The sequence below is a fragment of the Melanotaenia boesemani genome, chromosome 14 (assembly GCF_017639745.1).
Source record: "Melanotaenia boesemani isolate fMelBoe1 chromosome 14, fMelBoe1.pri, whole genome shotgun sequence".
Lineage (NCBI taxonomy): Eukaryota > Metazoa > Chordata > Actinopteri > Atheriniformes > Melanotaeniidae > Melanotaenia > Melanotaenia boesemani.
Genome location: NC_055695.1, coordinates 27,981,725 through 27,998,840, shown reverse-complemented (window position 1 = coordinate 27,998,840; position 17,116 = coordinate 27,981,725). Strand labels below are relative to the sequence as shown.

Here is a 17,116-nt window from a genome sequence, read left to right as displayed (position 1 = left end):
TTTAAACATAGAACCAGGCCTGCAACAGATAAATATTTCCACCATGGAGCGGCTTTAAAAAAAGGACTTACAGAGAGATTATGTTACTTTTGAGAGAAGAAGCAACACATTCTTCCTCTTACAGAACACTCGAATTCAGAGGCAATTACATGCATCATTACTCCATGAAAATACACTCAAGACTTTTGCAGCTGCAGCCCTTCCTGGTCTGGTATGACCACAGCCATGTGGCGGCTACTGTTTGCTAATGCTAGCTAACTTAAAGCTGGAACATGTTTTATATCTTCAGGATTTTTTTTGTTTTGTTTTGTTTTGTTTTCATTATTCTGAGGCTCAACTTCACATAGTTTACAGTAAAAAAAAAACTTTACTTCCTGTCTCTTTAAGGCCCTCCTTGACAAATTAACTAAGTGTGTTCTGATTGGTCAATCGCATTTTCAGACTTCTGACCTGTCACTGCACTTTATCACATCCTTTTCTTTGTTTCCTCAAAGTCTTTGCCTCTTTACTGCATATACAAAATAGGTAATATATGAAGCACCAAACAGAAGAGAGAAGAAATCTGTCTATGGACTGTTATGCTTCAAACGCAGCAAAATTTATTTACAGTATTTTAGAAAAAGGTTTTAATCATCCTTATTCTTTATATACTGTCAGGAAACAAGGTAATAGGTGCAGTGATTTATTAAAACATGCAAAAAAAATAGAAATATAGGACACAAGTAAAAAATCAATCAATAAATAAATTGTACAATTTTAATTAAATTGAAATTGAATATTTGGTCTGAGCTGTTTTATTCTTCAACAGAGACTGAACCCTCTTAGACAAGCTTTCTTTTCATTTATGTCAGGAATCTTCGGGAATAGTTATCCAGACTTTATAAAAGACTTTCTAAAGCTCTTCTTGGGATGTTGCGTTCTATGTCAAGATGATCCCACACTGCTTAAATAATGTCGAGGTCTGGGCTCTGGGGTGGCTATCATCACTGATAGTTGTGTGTTTTTATATCCAGCTGTGCTTTTTCGGGATTGGAAGTGTGTTTTGGATCATTGCCATGCTAAGAAATGAAGCCTTTTCCAATCAGATGCATTCCAGATGGTATTGCATAGCAAATAAAAATCCAATGGTTAACTTTTTATAGATGCACCTAAAGAAACAGGAACATATTGTGTCTTTGTATAAAGTGACTAAAGACACTATTCAACATGGGTTTGTTGCCAAATTGTCTGGTATGTATAGACACGACACTGATTCCCCCCTTGAGTTCAACTGAGGGAGACCTTCAGAAAAACTGGACAACTGTTCCTCAAAACCATTTTAAAATCTTACAAAAAAAAGTCTGGCTTATGGGAAGCAAAATATAAAGAAATGAGGGGTAGCTCAAGACTTTTGTGTGGCATTTATAAGAGATTATAAGCAAACAGTAGTGACTATATAATCCCAAAACGCCTGATAAGAAAACAGTGAAATTCATACTCACTGTTATGGATGAGAAGGTGGCGCTGCAGAGAGAAGGGGGTGCGGAACAGCGCTTTGCATTCCTCACACTGAAAAGGCCTTTCTTCAGAGTGCGTCTGCAGAGAGAGAGCAGAGCAGCATGTTCATCCTGTTTATGGCGACCCACCTCCTGCCCCTCCACAGTCAGCTTGGTTTGTTGATTTGATGAAGATGAGGAACTTAAAGAGACTGGTCCAGCCCCCCCACTGCCTATCCGTCTATCTGAATGACACCTCAATGCCAAACGTAAACATGTGGAAGCAGGCGGAGATGGAGAGGGACACCAACAAGACCCTGATTGATTACATCCTATCTAATGACAAGCTTTAAAATGGAAGAATATCTCTTCTAGTAAAACACCAATAAGCTGGTGTAATAAAGAAAATAACTACCAGCTCTGATTACCTACAGTAACAGATAAATAGATCACATTTCCTCACCTTCTTGTGATTCTTGTAGACATTGCGGTGTGCAAACTCTTTCCCACACAGCTTACACTTGTACGGTTTGTCCTCGCTGTGGATGATCTTATGAGCCGTCACCTGGTCCAAGCGCTTGAATGATCGACTGCAGATCTCACAGGTGTATGGCCGCTTCTCTGATGAGCGAGAGATTGAGACCGATTCTTTCCAGGTAACACACACCATACAGGAAAAGCGGGTTTATTTGGCGCTGCGTTTTCTTACCAGAGTGTGTGATCATGTGGCGTTTCAGCTGATTGGTGGAGATGAATTTTTTATCACATGCATGGCATTCAAATATTTCATGTATCTGCAAACAGAAAAGCAGACAAGAGGTTTTACGCTTTCGGTCATGCTGATCTTTTTTTAAAAAGAAAAAAAAAACTCAGGGCCTGCAGATGTTTGAGGATAGCAATGTCTGCAATGGTCAGCTGAAGCTAAACCTTGTCTGTCCTCATTAGACTGATGTCTCCACACAGAAAAGCAATTAAAGTGATGAAAAGTTTCCATACCCTTTCTGATTCAGTGCATACTTGCAATAATTGCACATTCAATAGTTCCCCAGCGTACTGCTACAATAGCATATGCTCATGTAACACAGCTCCTCTTGTCACGGCTGCTTCGACAAAGCTTGTTCAGCTAAATGATGATAATGGAAGTTTTAAGCTGCTTTTAAGCTAAATTGTCATCATAAAAAGTATGATTGCTCCTCTGCATGAATATTACTTACTGCTCCAACAGCTTTGATTGAAGCTATAAGAACACGTCAGAAACATGTAGTATTTATTTTAACACTGTAAGAAGTGATTTTTTAAAACATCTTGATGTTTTGCAAAAAAGTAATCTGTTGAAACTTGATGTAATGGTGACTTAAATCAGAGAAGCACATATTGCCTCCTCATTTAGAATCAGATGATAGCTCAGACATAGTGTGTGATTAAACCAGAATTACTCTCTCACTGGTTCATGCCTTGCACGACCAAGGTAAAGTCAACATTCATGTCTTTCCAGACACATATAAAACATGGCATTGAAAAAAAATTAAGGATATAAAAGCAGATTATGAGGAAAAAAGAAATTGCTATGACTGAAGGATACATTTCACATTTAGGTGTTGCAGAGAAGAAAGTGAAGCTGCTTGGTTTTAAAAAGTCTCACAATAATTTAGTTAAACACAAATACCCTCTCTGGTACTTTGTTAGGTCCACCTTGCTAGTATCAGGTTGGACCCCCTTTTTCCTTCAGAACTGCTTTAATTCTTGGTGTCATTGATTCAACAAGGTGTTGGAAACATTTGACACATATTAGAGTTCCTGTTGCCTTTCTACTGTATCATCTCCAACCAGTCTGCCCATTCTCCTCTGACCTCTGACATCAACAAGACATATTGGTCCAGACAGTTGCTGATCACCATACCACTTTCAAAATCACTTAAAATCTCCTTTCTTCTTCATTTTGATGCTCAGTTTGACCTTCAGCAAGTCACCTTCACCATGTCTACATGACTAAATGTGTTGAGTTCCTGTCATGTGATTGGCTGATTAGATATTTGTGATAACAAACGTTTTGAACATGTTGACCTAATAATAAATTATTTTGATTCCAAGTAGATGACTGGACCAAATCTGAAGAAATTTCACCTTCATACCAATGGGTTGGACTTACAGAAGGACAACCTAAATGCTCAATAGTTCCAGTCATGAATCACTGACGATGAGCTATAAAATCACCTCTACAATCATTTACAACAGAATAGCAAAAGTGGCACATAGACACTTTAGTAGGCCACATCAGAATATCACATACTCCCATTTAAGAACACCCAGGAGATCTGAAACGGGAAAATACTGTCTTGGTGAAGTAGGTTAAATGATTCATGTCTGAGTCGAACTTCCAGGTGACTTTAGACATTACACAGAATGCGGTCTGATGATGAACAAGCTGACGAGAGTGCAGTAATGTCTGCAGGGTAAACTGGATGACAGAGTGAAAATTCAATTTGAGTAAATATTGATGAATGGCAGGAAGTTAAATTTATTAACTGAGACAACCTGAATAGTTATCTAATGCCCAGCATGTTTCAAAGAGATTACAATCTCTACAAAAATGTTACAGGACTATAGCTGAACTCCTGAACATCTTTGACTTAGTGTGAGATTTTAAAGCAGACAGCAACTCAAGTTCAATCACTGTATTTCAGTCTTTGTACAAAAAAGAAAAAAAGAGACTGGTTAATAGAAAGTATAAAACCAGTTTTACGTGCTGGCGGCAGGAAAGACAAATTTTCTGTCTTGCATTTTTCTTCGAGGCTTTGCCTCAAGGCTGAGGTAAAAAAGGGGCAGCTTTGTAAGAGAGGCCAGAACAGTGATGGTCCAAATGTAGGGAGAGTGGAAAAGCAATGCCGATTCCAGTGGTTTCCAGTGGTCATTTCCAAATTCCCAGTGGTTTTAGGCACTTTATGTTTCCACTCAGCCTGATTAGACAGGGAGAAAAGAGACACTGCATTTGTATTGCACACAATGCATCGGACATACACCCAACATAATGGGTCTTAGTCAGGTGTTACAGCTATTGTGTGCCACCAGAACAACTTCAACACATGTTCCCACTGATTTTACAAGTCTGAAACTTTACTAAGGTATGGAACATTGTTGTTCCAAAGAAATATTCCTACATTTGATGCTGTAATAATGGTGGTGGAGACTTCAGACTGACAAGTCATTCCAAATATTCTCAGACTGTGACGGATGTTGCATCTGATTCCTATTTTTCAGTGAGTCCCCGTGCCTTGTGGATGGAGGCATTGTGATCTAGGAATAGAGCACTCCCATCAGGATAAAGTAGCTTCATCACTGGGAAAAAAGTAAACACTCATTCGCCTCACTCAATATGTTTACATGATGCAAGAAAAAAGCTTGTCTGATCACAACCAGACTTTAAAAATGTGTGTTACCTTTTCAGCCCAATAGAAATCACATAAAGTCAAGATAATGCAAACAGGGACTGAATGCCAGTAAAAACTCAGACCAACAACCGTGCCATGTTCAAAGTCGCTTAAATCTCCTTTCTTCCTCATTCTGATGCTCAGTTTGAACTTCAGCAAGTCGTCTTCACCATGTCTACATGACTAAATACACTGGGTTGCTGTCATGTGATTAGCTGATTAGATATCCGTTTTAACAAGTAGTTGAACCGGTGTACCTAATGAAATGGCCACTGAGTGTAGTCTTCAAGACTCGATATTGAATTTAAACCCAAACCATGCAGTGCACCTGTATAGCAGCTTCTGCTTTCAGTGTGTTTCTCAACCCTTTCATTAAGTTTATCCTTTAACTTAAAACCAGACCTCTCATCGGTGGGACATGACAAATAAATATGTATTTACTCTGTTTATCTTCCAGGTACCTCCACATTGTACTCCATTGGAAAGCTAAGATTCTTAAGATATGAGTGATGTATACCATTCCAGGCTACGATCATAACTGTAGATTCAGTAAACACTTATTTCTGACCAGTCGCCAATGCAATTTATCTTTGAAGCCGTTCTGTAGCTCCTGTCACTCCTGTCACATCAGCAAGCTTCCAGTAAAACAGCTAGTCTACAACAAATATTTTATCCATAAAGGATGAAAGAATTTTAGGTGGTTAATTTGTCACCAGTCCAGCTGTTTGTGACCAAATGAGTAAAACGGTTGTATTAAAAATGACAAAAGGTGAACTCTGACCCCTGAATGTGTCAGTACCAGCTGAGGAGTGTGGCAGAAGAAAACGAGAGCTGAAGCAAATACTTGCAAAATGTAACATGGCCATGCTTTCTTTCTGCTATTTACCTTCCTGATCGTCATAGCAAAAGTTAGATGACCATTTATTCATGTCAGCTATGTTAATAACAATTATTTAATGTCATTAATTTAATAGCAGGTAATTACAGTGAAATTAGATGACTGTGCAACACAGGAATGTAGTCTGGAAAGGAGAACCCAAACATAAGTGACTGAAACAGCAAATGTATGCACAAAAAAAGGGATGATATGCACAGTAACAAAACAAATATTAATCCGTATGAGAGCAGTTTAAATAGTCGTATTCAAATGTGCAATCCATCAATAACAGAGAGAATCCTGATGCCAAGGTTAAAGCCTTATAGTCAGCCAATGGCGCCTCTTAAATTTCACAAGACCTGTGGGATCTCATGAAAAAGAAACCGTCCTTCTGCTCTGTGTCACCCAGAATAGATTTGCAACAACTTGATCATAAAGAGGTGGAATAAGTTAACTTAGAAGCATATGAAGCAGAGGAGCTTGTGAGATGAAGAGGTTAGATTGGGTTACAGAAACAGTGGAGGGTGAGGAATACCACCGTACAGCAAGAAACAGCACCGAAGAGACAGCACTGTAAAAATGGATCATGCAAAAAACTACGCAAGCTGAGTAAATCCTACCAGATATGATCCAAAGTATCTGGCCGGGATTAATTGTGCTGTACAGCAGATGTTGTAAGAGCCTTACCTTTCTGTGTTCTTGAAGATTCAGAGAGGAGGAGCATTTCCTGTTGCATATGGTGCACGTGAGTTTCCGTCGTGTGCTCCCTAAAAAGTATAACGAGAATTACAAATAACAAATCCCAATCTATCTTTAGGACCAACAATGCCGAGCAACAATTTTGTAAAACATCACTGCAAATTAAAGGAAAACTAGCAGTAATAATCACAGGCCCACCATTTAGGGACCAGTAACATCCTCCCTTTATTCCCATCTAAATTACATGATCAACATCTGTTGCGTCTGATCTACTTCCCCCCCTCGCCCACACACAGACACACGCTCACACACCCTTTGTCCTGACCACATTTGGGAAAAACATAAAGGCCCAGATCTCAGCTTCATCAGCCTCTCAGATGAATGTCTTAATCTGGGTTTGATACTTGATTCACATGTGAGGCTTTGCAGATTCCCACTGCCCTACATCCCATCATAAATAGCTATGGAAGTCCAATTATCTGACAGACTGAGCCGCCCCAGAACACACAGGTCAGCAATTATGGAGCTCAAGTAATTAGAGATGTGTCTTAACATTGCAGAGGTTTTAACTGATGGAGGTCATGCACTGTTGCCGCAGTTCTTTTAAATGCCAAGGCTGCTAATGGACAATTATATTCATTACATCAGGACTTGAAAAAGCAAAACGCCATGTGCTCGGCAAAGTGTGAGAAAACAGAAATACAAAGTATGTTTTAAGAGTCATCAGGGAAAAATACAGTGAATGAAGTACAGATTCCCACCTGTGTGAACGTTGCCTTTATGCTTCTTCAGAGCGTCCTTGCTTTTAAATCTTTTCCCACAGCTCTCTGCTTTACATATAAACCTGGCGTCTCCTTTACACGCTTCTTTATGTTGTTCAAAACTTAGCATGAGATATAGAAGAAAATAGAACAAGAAATACCTTTATAAGTTACAAAAAGTACAAGTATATGTTTTAGGGACTAAATGCAGCATACTAGTGTATATGTGTTGGGGCAGACTGTGTAGTTTACCTGGATTCTGAGCTGAATGTGTTGTGGCAGAAGGAGCACTGGTGAGCTTTAGCATCACCAGATGGATCCGGTGACTCAGAACAATGCAAAACACTAAGGAGAGATTTGAAATGAAAACAAATAAGATGCCAATTAGGCTTTTGAAAAGTCACCAGTGCAACAGCAAATGTAAACATAAACGTAGTATCAGCTCATCTGATTTTCTCTTAATTAAATTCATCATGTTTGCCCTTTTATGCAGTTAAAAGCTACAGGAGGTGAAAAAGGCCAGTAATGCTGGATTAGAACTAGCAGCCACTTCATTAAGGAAACAATAATATGATTTAATTTTAATTCTATTAATTTGCTAAATTTGTAGAAAAAAATCATTTGTAATTGTATAACTCCGTGAAATTAATTACAAATTAATTACTAACTTACTGCACACAAATCTACTGCTTCCAGTTGAGCCTGCTTCAACCTTTTCTTAACGAAGCAGATTTTTACTGTCTGCTGTCAAACAAACCCAACATAAATTAATTATATTTTCACAACAACAAGGGCTGCATGGATAATCTTGGTCTCATAAGAAAGCTGAGACACATGAGATTACAGCAAAAGTGTCAGAGTAAATTCACCTGGAACACAGTAGAAATAGTAAATGGTTATCTCCTCCTAAAAGAAAACCTTTTTACTTTCAGTGAAAACCAGAAGACAGAAACCCAGATCATCTAGGAATTTGTAAAGTAATGTCTGATGAAGAAGGGTGCTACAGTAGAAGCTAATATAGTGAACCTGAGCAGGGTTACAAATGTTTTAATGGAGGTGTTATGCAGGTAAATCTCACAGGAAGCCATCAGTGGATAGTGATGACTGACACCTCTATCAATGGTCAGAGTCCTGAGAATGGAGGGATTGCCCCCACATTCACCTTAGAAACACCATGAGGATCAAGAAAGAAGTGAAGCCCAAGACAGTTTATGATAGGAAGTTTGAATACTTCACTATAAAACCTCCTTCATCTCCATGGAAACTACCAGGACCTTTATGATTTATTTAAAACACAAGCAGAGTCATAGAGAACGCATTAGCAGAGTTTTTAGAGCTGGAATAAAACATTTCTCCACAAAACAGCAAAAGTAAGACATTACTTCTGAGATTTTATGTGCTGCTCTTTGGCTAATAGCTCTGAGTTTTTGTCCCACAGTGAGCAGACATACATCTTTGTATTCAACAAAGACTCTGGTTTCACATGAAGTGGGGAAATTAGCAGTGGACAGTCTTTTAGCTGTGATTTTGGTATGCTTCATGTTAGGATTGGTGCTTCCTAGTGTGTGCAAAGATCTTCTGTTCTGCAGAAACTGTGCTGTATCTCATGCTGCCCCTGCAGAAGGCTCTCATGTAGAAGTTAAGGTGGCATTGTGGGAAACATGGCTGTGACATGTTTGTTTTGCTTTGGGAAGTGAATGGTGTGATGATGGATTGTTCACAATCAGGCGAAGTGGGAGTAAAAAGACAAACCGCCGTTTCTGTTATCTGTAAGTTCAGCTCGTTCAGAGTTACAGAGGTGGAGATAAAGTCCTGATTGATGCAAAGTGCCAGTCAGACACTTGTCTTCAACACTGCAGCTCATCCAAACAGTAAAAAGCAAGCATGCTACACCAGGAGTAGTGTTTTTTTAGACACTTTAATCACTAACCAGAACACTTTAATCAATTTGCTGGAAGCTGATGACTTCTTGTTTCTCACCATGCTATGGACTAAGAATGTTGGTGCTGACTTTAGCTTGGTTGACACAAGATACAGTTGGACAGATGCACTCACTGGCGTTGCAGAGCTTGTTTGACGGGGAACTTCTTGCCACAGTTCCTGCATTTAAACTCCTTCTCCTCAGTGCTGGGCCTCTGGTGCAGACTCTGGAGGTGGGCGGCCAGGATCTCCTCGCTGGGAAAACTGCTTTCACACAACAAGCAGGGGTGGTCCTCCTTCTTGATTACAAGTTCTACAGAGAAAAATCCACGAAAATTATTGTTTTCTTTCATTCTAACACAGAATATTCAAGAAAACAACTGAGGACATAAAACTGCACCCATTTCTACAAGATGTCTGGCCTCTTTACTGTTCTCATCTTCATCAGAAATGTCTTCTTCCTCTTCTTCTTCCTCCTCCTCCATATCGCTGTCCAGGTAGCCTATTAATAACTCTGTGTCTGTCTCTATGTCATCCACAGCCAGGTAGAAGATGTTTTCTCCATCCTAACAAACAAAACATGGTTACAGCCAAAGATCGCGCTGGCAGAACTTGACACAGTGTAAAGACAAAACTCTGACCTACAGCTAAATCAGTTAAAACACTTTACGGTGGGTTGAACTCATTACACCCAAGACAACAGCCGCTTAAGACCTGATTGAGGCCACAGGTCAAAGGCACAAAGCCTTAAAAATGTCTTCATTCACTTCCCTGTCCTTAAAGGTCATGTTAATGAAATCAAACCGTCATTTTGTTTTAATTATGGGATCCTAAATGTACATAAATAATGATTAAGAAGAGGAAAGCTAAACAATAAATGTCATTGTTGATGAAACACAGAGATTTAACTCACATGCGTGACCTTTAAACAACCAATCACTTTGTACGTTCGGGTATTAATGGCAGGAACTTGGCCCCATAGATCTGAAGCGTTTGTATTCTGTTCCTTCTACTTCTATTTTTCTTCCACTGTTGTTGTGTTTTATCTTTTACTCAAAAGTGCAAGAGGTGAAGATTCCCAGATCCAGAGCTTTGTGTTCACAAGAGTGCCAAAGTGTATTAGTATGCTCTCAGAGGTTGTTTCTTTTTTAATGAAATTCTTCTGATTTTTAGGAAACTTTTATGCCAGCTACAGATATCAACACATTATTTATCAATGTGATAATTGTAAAAGAAAATGTTTAAGAGTGTTTTGGAAAAAGATGTTCTCTCCTTATCTAATTTTACACCCAATTTACACCAATTTATAAAAGATTAGAAGTGTTTCAACATCTGGCTACAAAGAGGCATGAAGCCAAAGTCACATGTTTTCTGAACAACACCAATCTTTTCAGCAAGCAGTTTTGTTTAATGGATTTTCCCCTTTTTGGCTTAAACATATTTTCATTATAAAAACAATCATGACTGTCAGGAATAATAACGGTTCAGCTCAGTTTGTGAGGTTGCAGGCTTGTCTTTTCCAGCGCTTTATCCGCTGTGTTCACTTGCTCACAATCGCTTTAACTCACACGGTCATTTAGTATGTTTTACAAAACAACTGCAATAACAGGCTTCTGCTTTCTTGCTTTGAATTTCTACAAAAAGTGATCGTTTTTTTATGTTGCTCTGAAGGTTTTCCAAGTCAAAAACAGATTTCTTCATTTGTCTGCCCTGACAGACGTGTACAGCCTGTATTATTTATCCTTTTCTTCTAAGTCTAAGGGATTCATTGTCCACTGAGTGGAAATATACCTGAATTGCTGCCAAGTTCTTCTGCTCTTGCGAAGGTGCCTGATGGACAAACCGCAGCCAGTTGGCATAGCGAGGATTACTTGCATCCAGAATATACAGCACATCTCCTTTGCTGCCACGGACCTTAGAAAAAAAAGACATGTCAAACAATTCCTCCTCTTCTTCTTCTTGCCTTGAAGGTTTGTCTTCTGTACAACAAAGAGTGCTGGCCTTACATGCACACCTTCTCATGTGGACAGTTTTGTACCGAATGATGTGACAGCTACAGATAACTACAGCATTTCATCTAATGGTTATCATCAGTGGCTTCTTCTCTCTGGGATGAGTCCGTTTACATCACTATGGCTTATTGATCTGCAACATTATCAAATGTCCTCACAGAAAAACAGAACAACCTTTGGTAAAGTGTTTGCCCAAGCAGCTGTGACATACTGTGTGATAAAGGAGCTGTTATTCTAGCCAAACTGCAATGTGACTTGATTTAGAGTACACTCAGTTACATATAGTTACTACTTATCATGTTGTTAGGGGTGTAAAGAAGAAGCTTGAGTCAGATTTGAACTTTAATGATGCAATAACATCAATACCCGGATGCCTGAATAAAATAAAGTCATAATGTGGTCCACGACCTGATTCTGCCATTCAGATCCAGTTAAATAAGGTTTCCTATGCAGGCTCAAAGCAAGACTTTAACATCAGAGTAAAAACCGAGCCGGGACATTATTTAAACAACATTCATCTGGGTCACTGCCAGCTGCCATGCTCAGATACTACAGATACTAGTAGAGTGACAACAGCTGCCAGGAAAAAAAATCCTTGGCAAATAAAGCTGATTCAGATTCTAATCCAGCAGCGAAAGCAGCACACATGCGCCTACTGTTGCTCGAGAGGTAAAAAATTAGTAAAAAGAATTTCTGACAACAAGTGCTGACACGGTTTATGAAGCAACATGAAATGTCACCTGTGCAGAAAACATCTGGCTTTGAGAGAAAGGAAGACTCACGGGACAAATATCAGTAAGGCGTTGGTTACGAACAGTGGTAGCAGCTAGGGTTGCAGCCCTATCAATAAAAATAATAAAAAATAGTGGACAACAGATTTAACCGTCGACTATTGTCGGGTAAAAAAAAACTACAACTACTTTACATTAGACTTTTCAAAGTAAATTAAATACATGTAAGATTTGTAAAGCAGACCTTGCGTACCGTGGAAGTACCTCTGCAATGCTCGAACATGGACTAACATAACAACCTCATGCAAGATTTAAAAGCTGAAAGGGAAATAAGAGCCATTTAATAATTATGAGATAAATAATTTAATAAGTCGACTAGTCGTTTTAATAGTCGATGAGTAATCGACTATCAGAATAGTCATTAGTAGCAGCCCTAGTAGCAGCACAGATGCCAATTCCTTAATGCTAATGGGAGGACTTGGTGGATTGATTGCTGGCTTTTCAGACTATATGCCTTGACTATAAGTGTCCTTGGCCAAGATACCTAACCACACAATTTTTTGCACTTCCGCATAGGCTTCACATTTTACCGGCCAAGGTTGCCACTTGATAGAAACACTTAATATAATGGAGACCAGGTATGGTTGTAACACTCTTTGCTTCAGGACCTGTAACTCACTGAATTTTACTACACCTGGAAGCAATTCAAAACCCTGCAAGAATATCACAGACCTGGTGTGGTGATGTCAAAAAGATGGTGGTTCTTTGTTATAACCTACCTACTTGCTTGTTTTGTTAGACAAAACAAGCAAGAACAAAGTTCACAACATAAAACATGCTTCAAACATATGAGTTAAAGAACAAACCAGAACAATGGAAGTCTCTCTGTAGCTGACCATGACTCAAACACACTAAATAAGTCTACTAGAACAAACTTTCCTAACAGTATGAATGCATGGGGCACATATAACCCACACATCCTTTGGCTTTGAGTTGCCAAATGACTTCACAGCTGAACAAGCTGAATCTACAGTCGTAGGAATTTCTGAGTTCTATTACGGTTTAAGATGGATCCAGTATTTTTGTATGTCTTACTCAACATCAAGATGTTATCTGAGATCTGAGCTTTAAGAATATTTAGAGTGATTCCACTGAATGAAACAGGTTCATCAGGACATTTAAAAACTTTTTTCTGTTCTAACTTTTTCTTTTTTTCTTTCATTACAGCATTTCTGGCTGTGAATCAGGGAAACACTGTATTGTTTTGGTATTTCAGAAATGCATGTAGATGCATCAGATGCAAATTGAATTTGATTTATTCAAAATCTAATCGAAATAGGCTGGAATTGATTCAGGAAATTAGTAACGATACCCAGCCCTATTTTCTAAGATGTTTTTATTAAAACATCAGCAGGCACAGCGCTCTCATTCTTTTTGTCCACTTTCTCAGCATGTTTTAAAATGAATAAAATCAAGAAATTAATCTTAGTGTCATGTAAGGGGATGGTTGTCACATTTTTAAAATATATGTTAAAACCCACCCTGTCAGCATAATGATGTAAATTTAGCAAGGGAAAAATGCATCATGTTTTGCCTAAAAGACACTATTTAATCTATTTTTAGTTAATATTTATTTAATAGGTCTTAATTTCAATAGTATAAGTACCAAACAAAGTTTTATTGTTGGTCAAAAAATTACTTTTGGAACTCAAAATCGTTTTTTTCTCAATAAAAATCTGTATATGCTGCATATGCAGCCCTGACACAGATCTGGGAAGAAATGCTTTAAACCTGACTGATGAAATATGAAGTTTTATAAATTTAAATGTTTTGGAATAGAAGTGAATTAAATCCATGGGTGTATTGGAGCTAGAATCTATGGCAACCTGTAAGTCAGGGATCTCATTCACGGGTCCTTAAGGGCCACTGTCCTGCAGCTTTTACGTGTAACCCTGCTGCAACACACCTGAAGGCGGGTACACACTACTGGATAATCGAGCCGATCTCCCCCTTATGATCAAAGCCAGCAAAGGCCGATTGTCGGTTGTTTGCAAACATCATGACCGATTTCATTGTGGTGTGGGGTGTGTTAGAAGTGTATCACAAGTGGAAAATGTGTTGTGATTACTGTGACAACGATATTATTCCCATCACTGGTTGTTTGCAGAAACTTTTCCCATTGTCAGTTTTTTTTTTTTCTTTTTTTTTTTGGAAAGTAGGAGGCCGAAAACAGCCATCTTTGCTTCTTCCTGTTCGTCTGCCTTGTTTGTTTACACTGATGTCTCATTTGACTGTGTGAGTTTTGGAATATTGAGCATGAAGACCCTGATGCTCGGATGAAGAATCGGTTAGTGTGTGGTGTGCTCCATAGTGCTCACCACACGCTGTAAAATCAGAAGAGAGATCTTGTTAAATCTGTCTTTTGTTATCATCAAGTGTGTGGTCTCTAAATATGTGTATATTTGAAGAATCTTGTAATGTGTGCCATTATTAGGTGGATCCAACAGTTTGTTGTCAAGTTCTACATAAATACCAATTAATTTGAGTCAGGTGTGCTGAAGCAGGGAAACATCTAAAACCTGCAGGACAGTGGCCCTTGAGCACCCGAGCTTGATATATATATATATATATATATATATATATATATATATATTGTAGGAGCCATATGTTGGGTTATTTATTTTCCCATACAATGTATGTGTGCACATGCATAGTGACATCACCAGTAATTGTGGGTGGCACTGTAGGTGTGTTGGCTTCATTAATGGGTAGGCTCACCTGTGTCGGGTTTGGGTCTGGAGCATGGAGGCAGGGTGAGTTTGGGGAGATATTTTCTGTTGACCGCTATCGTCACTGTCATTACTGTCGTTATAGTAATCTAAATGTTCTGTTTCAACATATCTTTTCACATCCTGAAGATCATCAGTTAAAGTAAGTGCTTGTTTTCTGAGATCATGATAGAGACACGGAACAATAATCATTGTGACAAGTGCAAAGGTTCAGCGTGACACGTCTTCAATCCTCATGACTTAGCCTTCCGCGATGTTTGGTTTAAGAATTTAAGTTTGTACACTGCAATATATATATATAAACTGAATTGTTATTATATGTGCTGCTGTATATATTATATTATATTAAGGGTACATTTGAGCAGCTGTAACTCAAGAGCAGTCGTCTGCCAACCTAAAAGTCGTTGGATCGATTTCAGGCTTCTCCTGACTACATGCCGAAGTGGCCTTGGGCAAGACAGCGAACCTCACATTGCCTCCTGATGTATCCATCAGAGTATGAATGTGTGTAGCACTTGGTATGTAACAGTAGAAGTGCTGTATGAGTGTGTGCATGAATGGGTGAATGTGACATGTAAGATAAAGTGCTTTGAGTGGTGAACATGACTAGGAAAGTACTATATAAATACAGACCATTTAATGTCTTTCATTAAACACATTATTAAGCATAAATAAAACAATAGATACCATAGTACAAACTGTATATATATATTTTTTTTTTTGTGTGTGTGTTTTGTTTTGTTTTTTGTTTTTTTTTTTGTTTGTTTTTTCTGGTTTGAATTTGGTTATTTTTTACAGTATGTTTCTGGTGCCCCAGCCACTGAAATTCTGTATTTATTGTAATATTGTATTTATATTATTTATTTATTTATTTTACTGTACAGTCTATGGTTTATTACAGAAGTCAGGATTATGCACAAAAGTAAGTCGCTTGCTTGTTGTATTATGCCAACTTTAAACATTTAATTACGCATTTGAATTGAGTTTCTGGTAATTTATCAATCCTCAAAAAATAATAATAATAATAAAAGGAAAGGGGAGTCACCTTTTAAAGAAACCTCCCAAAAGTTATTATTTTCATTCATTGAAATGCCTATAAACGTGTAAACATAATGCAGGATGTATGTGTCTTCACCTCCCACATCAGCCTGGTGTCAGAGCTTTCATCCAGCTCACTGGGCAGCTTTTTCTCACCAGCAAATGGACCAAACTTTTCTCCCTAGAAATAAACACAGGGGTCACTTGTCAAGCATGATGCCTTCATGAAACACAGTGGCTTCCAAAATTTTTCATACTGAAGTATAATACACATAAAACAGGTAAGATTTCCTGTGCTGTTGATGAGGCGGAAGGCACGCCTACTATTTAGTTTGACACGTGAATGCATCTCTCTGTACTTTAGCCCTCTGAAGGTACAAGTGTCGTGGTGAGAGAGAAAAATGGGTAGTTCATGTTGTATTCATATTCAGCTTCAGTGTTGATGCATAAATGGCAATGCTAAAACATCCCGAATGGCACGTGAACTAAGCACAGCTTCATACGTCTTTTCTATCTATCTGGCAACACAAGGGGAAAATAAGTAGAGTTAAGTAAAATAACCTGAAAAGTTTCAAACTGTTAAGATAAATCTAACTAGTTAATGTTGGCCACACCACCGAAACAACTCGTCTTAGCCGGCATGAGTCCCTGAAGTGGACTCAAACCGCTGCCGTTACTGTAGCTACGTGGCACTTAAACGTCACAGGAGCCTTGGGTTGAGACTCACTCTGACAGCAACTGTAAGGGAGGGAAAAGGCGAGAAAACAATGTTCCTACTACGCTAAAACTCTTCTTAAAAAGCAGGACAGAACGCTTCCGGCCTTTAAAATCGGCTTTAAAGTTGTCCCAGTCAGAAACAACCAACCTTTTTCACTCGCCTCGCCGTGTAAAGACCGATTCCATCCTGGATCTTTGACGATTTCAAGGAAAATCTGTCTGGCACGTACATACCCAACATTGTCATCACTCAGAAACGTTTCCTTCATTGACAGTTAGTTGGCTATAAGATAAGTCAGCAGAAGAAGAAACGCATGGTTAGTTTGAATTTAAAGCGGATAGTTTCTTCAGAAAACAGTCCAGGTTGAACTTCTGCTGCTCCTGCTGTTGGAAAGCGAAGCGGCGTCCTGATTGGTCCAAAGTTTGTAACCAGAGGCGACCTTTCTGTGGGGCAACACGCTGCAGCCTGCAGCCCGTTCAAGGAGACAGCCTCACTGTCAATGCAGCTGCGGCAGCTGTTTGTCCAGTGGTGGGAAAACTAGGGAAACATCTCACTTAAACAACTCCAATGCAAAGCTTGTATTGATAAGTAACCTAAGTGCAAATATACCAACATATACCCCCAGGGAAAAGTCAATATGTCTGACAAAATGTCCTTTGTATGTGATT

The 17,116-nt window shown here is 38.7% G+C and overlaps 1 protein-coding gene across 3 annotated transcripts in view; it reads right to left on the bottom strand.

Annotated features, from left to right (window-relative positions):
* prdm5 (PR domain containing 5) overlaps positions 1 to 16,887 on the bottom strand; it is a 42,893-nt gene extending 26,006 nt beyond the window's left edge. For 2 of the 3 annotated variants that reach the window (XM_042006815.1, XM_042006817.1), the window contains exons 1-11: positions 16,596 to 16,886; positions 15,828 to 15,911; positions 10,952 to 11,074; positions 9,561 to 9,726; positions 9,296 to 9,473; positions 7,493 to 7,585; positions 7,241 to 7,362; positions 6,468 to 6,547; positions 2,185 to 2,269; positions 1,939 to 2,096; positions 1,482 to 1,575 (exon numbers count right to left, since the gene is read on the bottom strand). In XM_042006815.1, the coding sequence (XP_041862749.1) occupies positions 1,482 to 1,575; positions 1,939 to 2,096; positions 2,185 to 2,269; positions 6,468 to 6,547; positions 7,241 to 7,362; positions 7,493 to 7,585; positions 9,296 to 9,473; positions 9,561 to 9,726; positions 10,952 to 11,074; positions 15,828 to 15,911; positions 16,596 to 16,694 (1,282 nt within the window). In that variant the 5' untranslated portion in view covers positions 16,695 to 16,886. Of the gene's footprint in view, positions 1 to 1,481; positions 1,576 to 1,938; positions 2,097 to 2,184; positions 2,270 to 6,467; positions 6,548 to 7,240; positions 7,363 to 7,492; positions 7,586 to 9,295; positions 9,474 to 9,560; positions 9,727 to 10,951; positions 11,075 to 15,827; positions 15,912 to 16,595 lie in introns of all 3 variants that reach the window. The other variant, XM_042006818.1, reaches the window with a different exon arrangement.
* Positions 16,888 to 17,116: the final 229 nt, after the last annotated feature.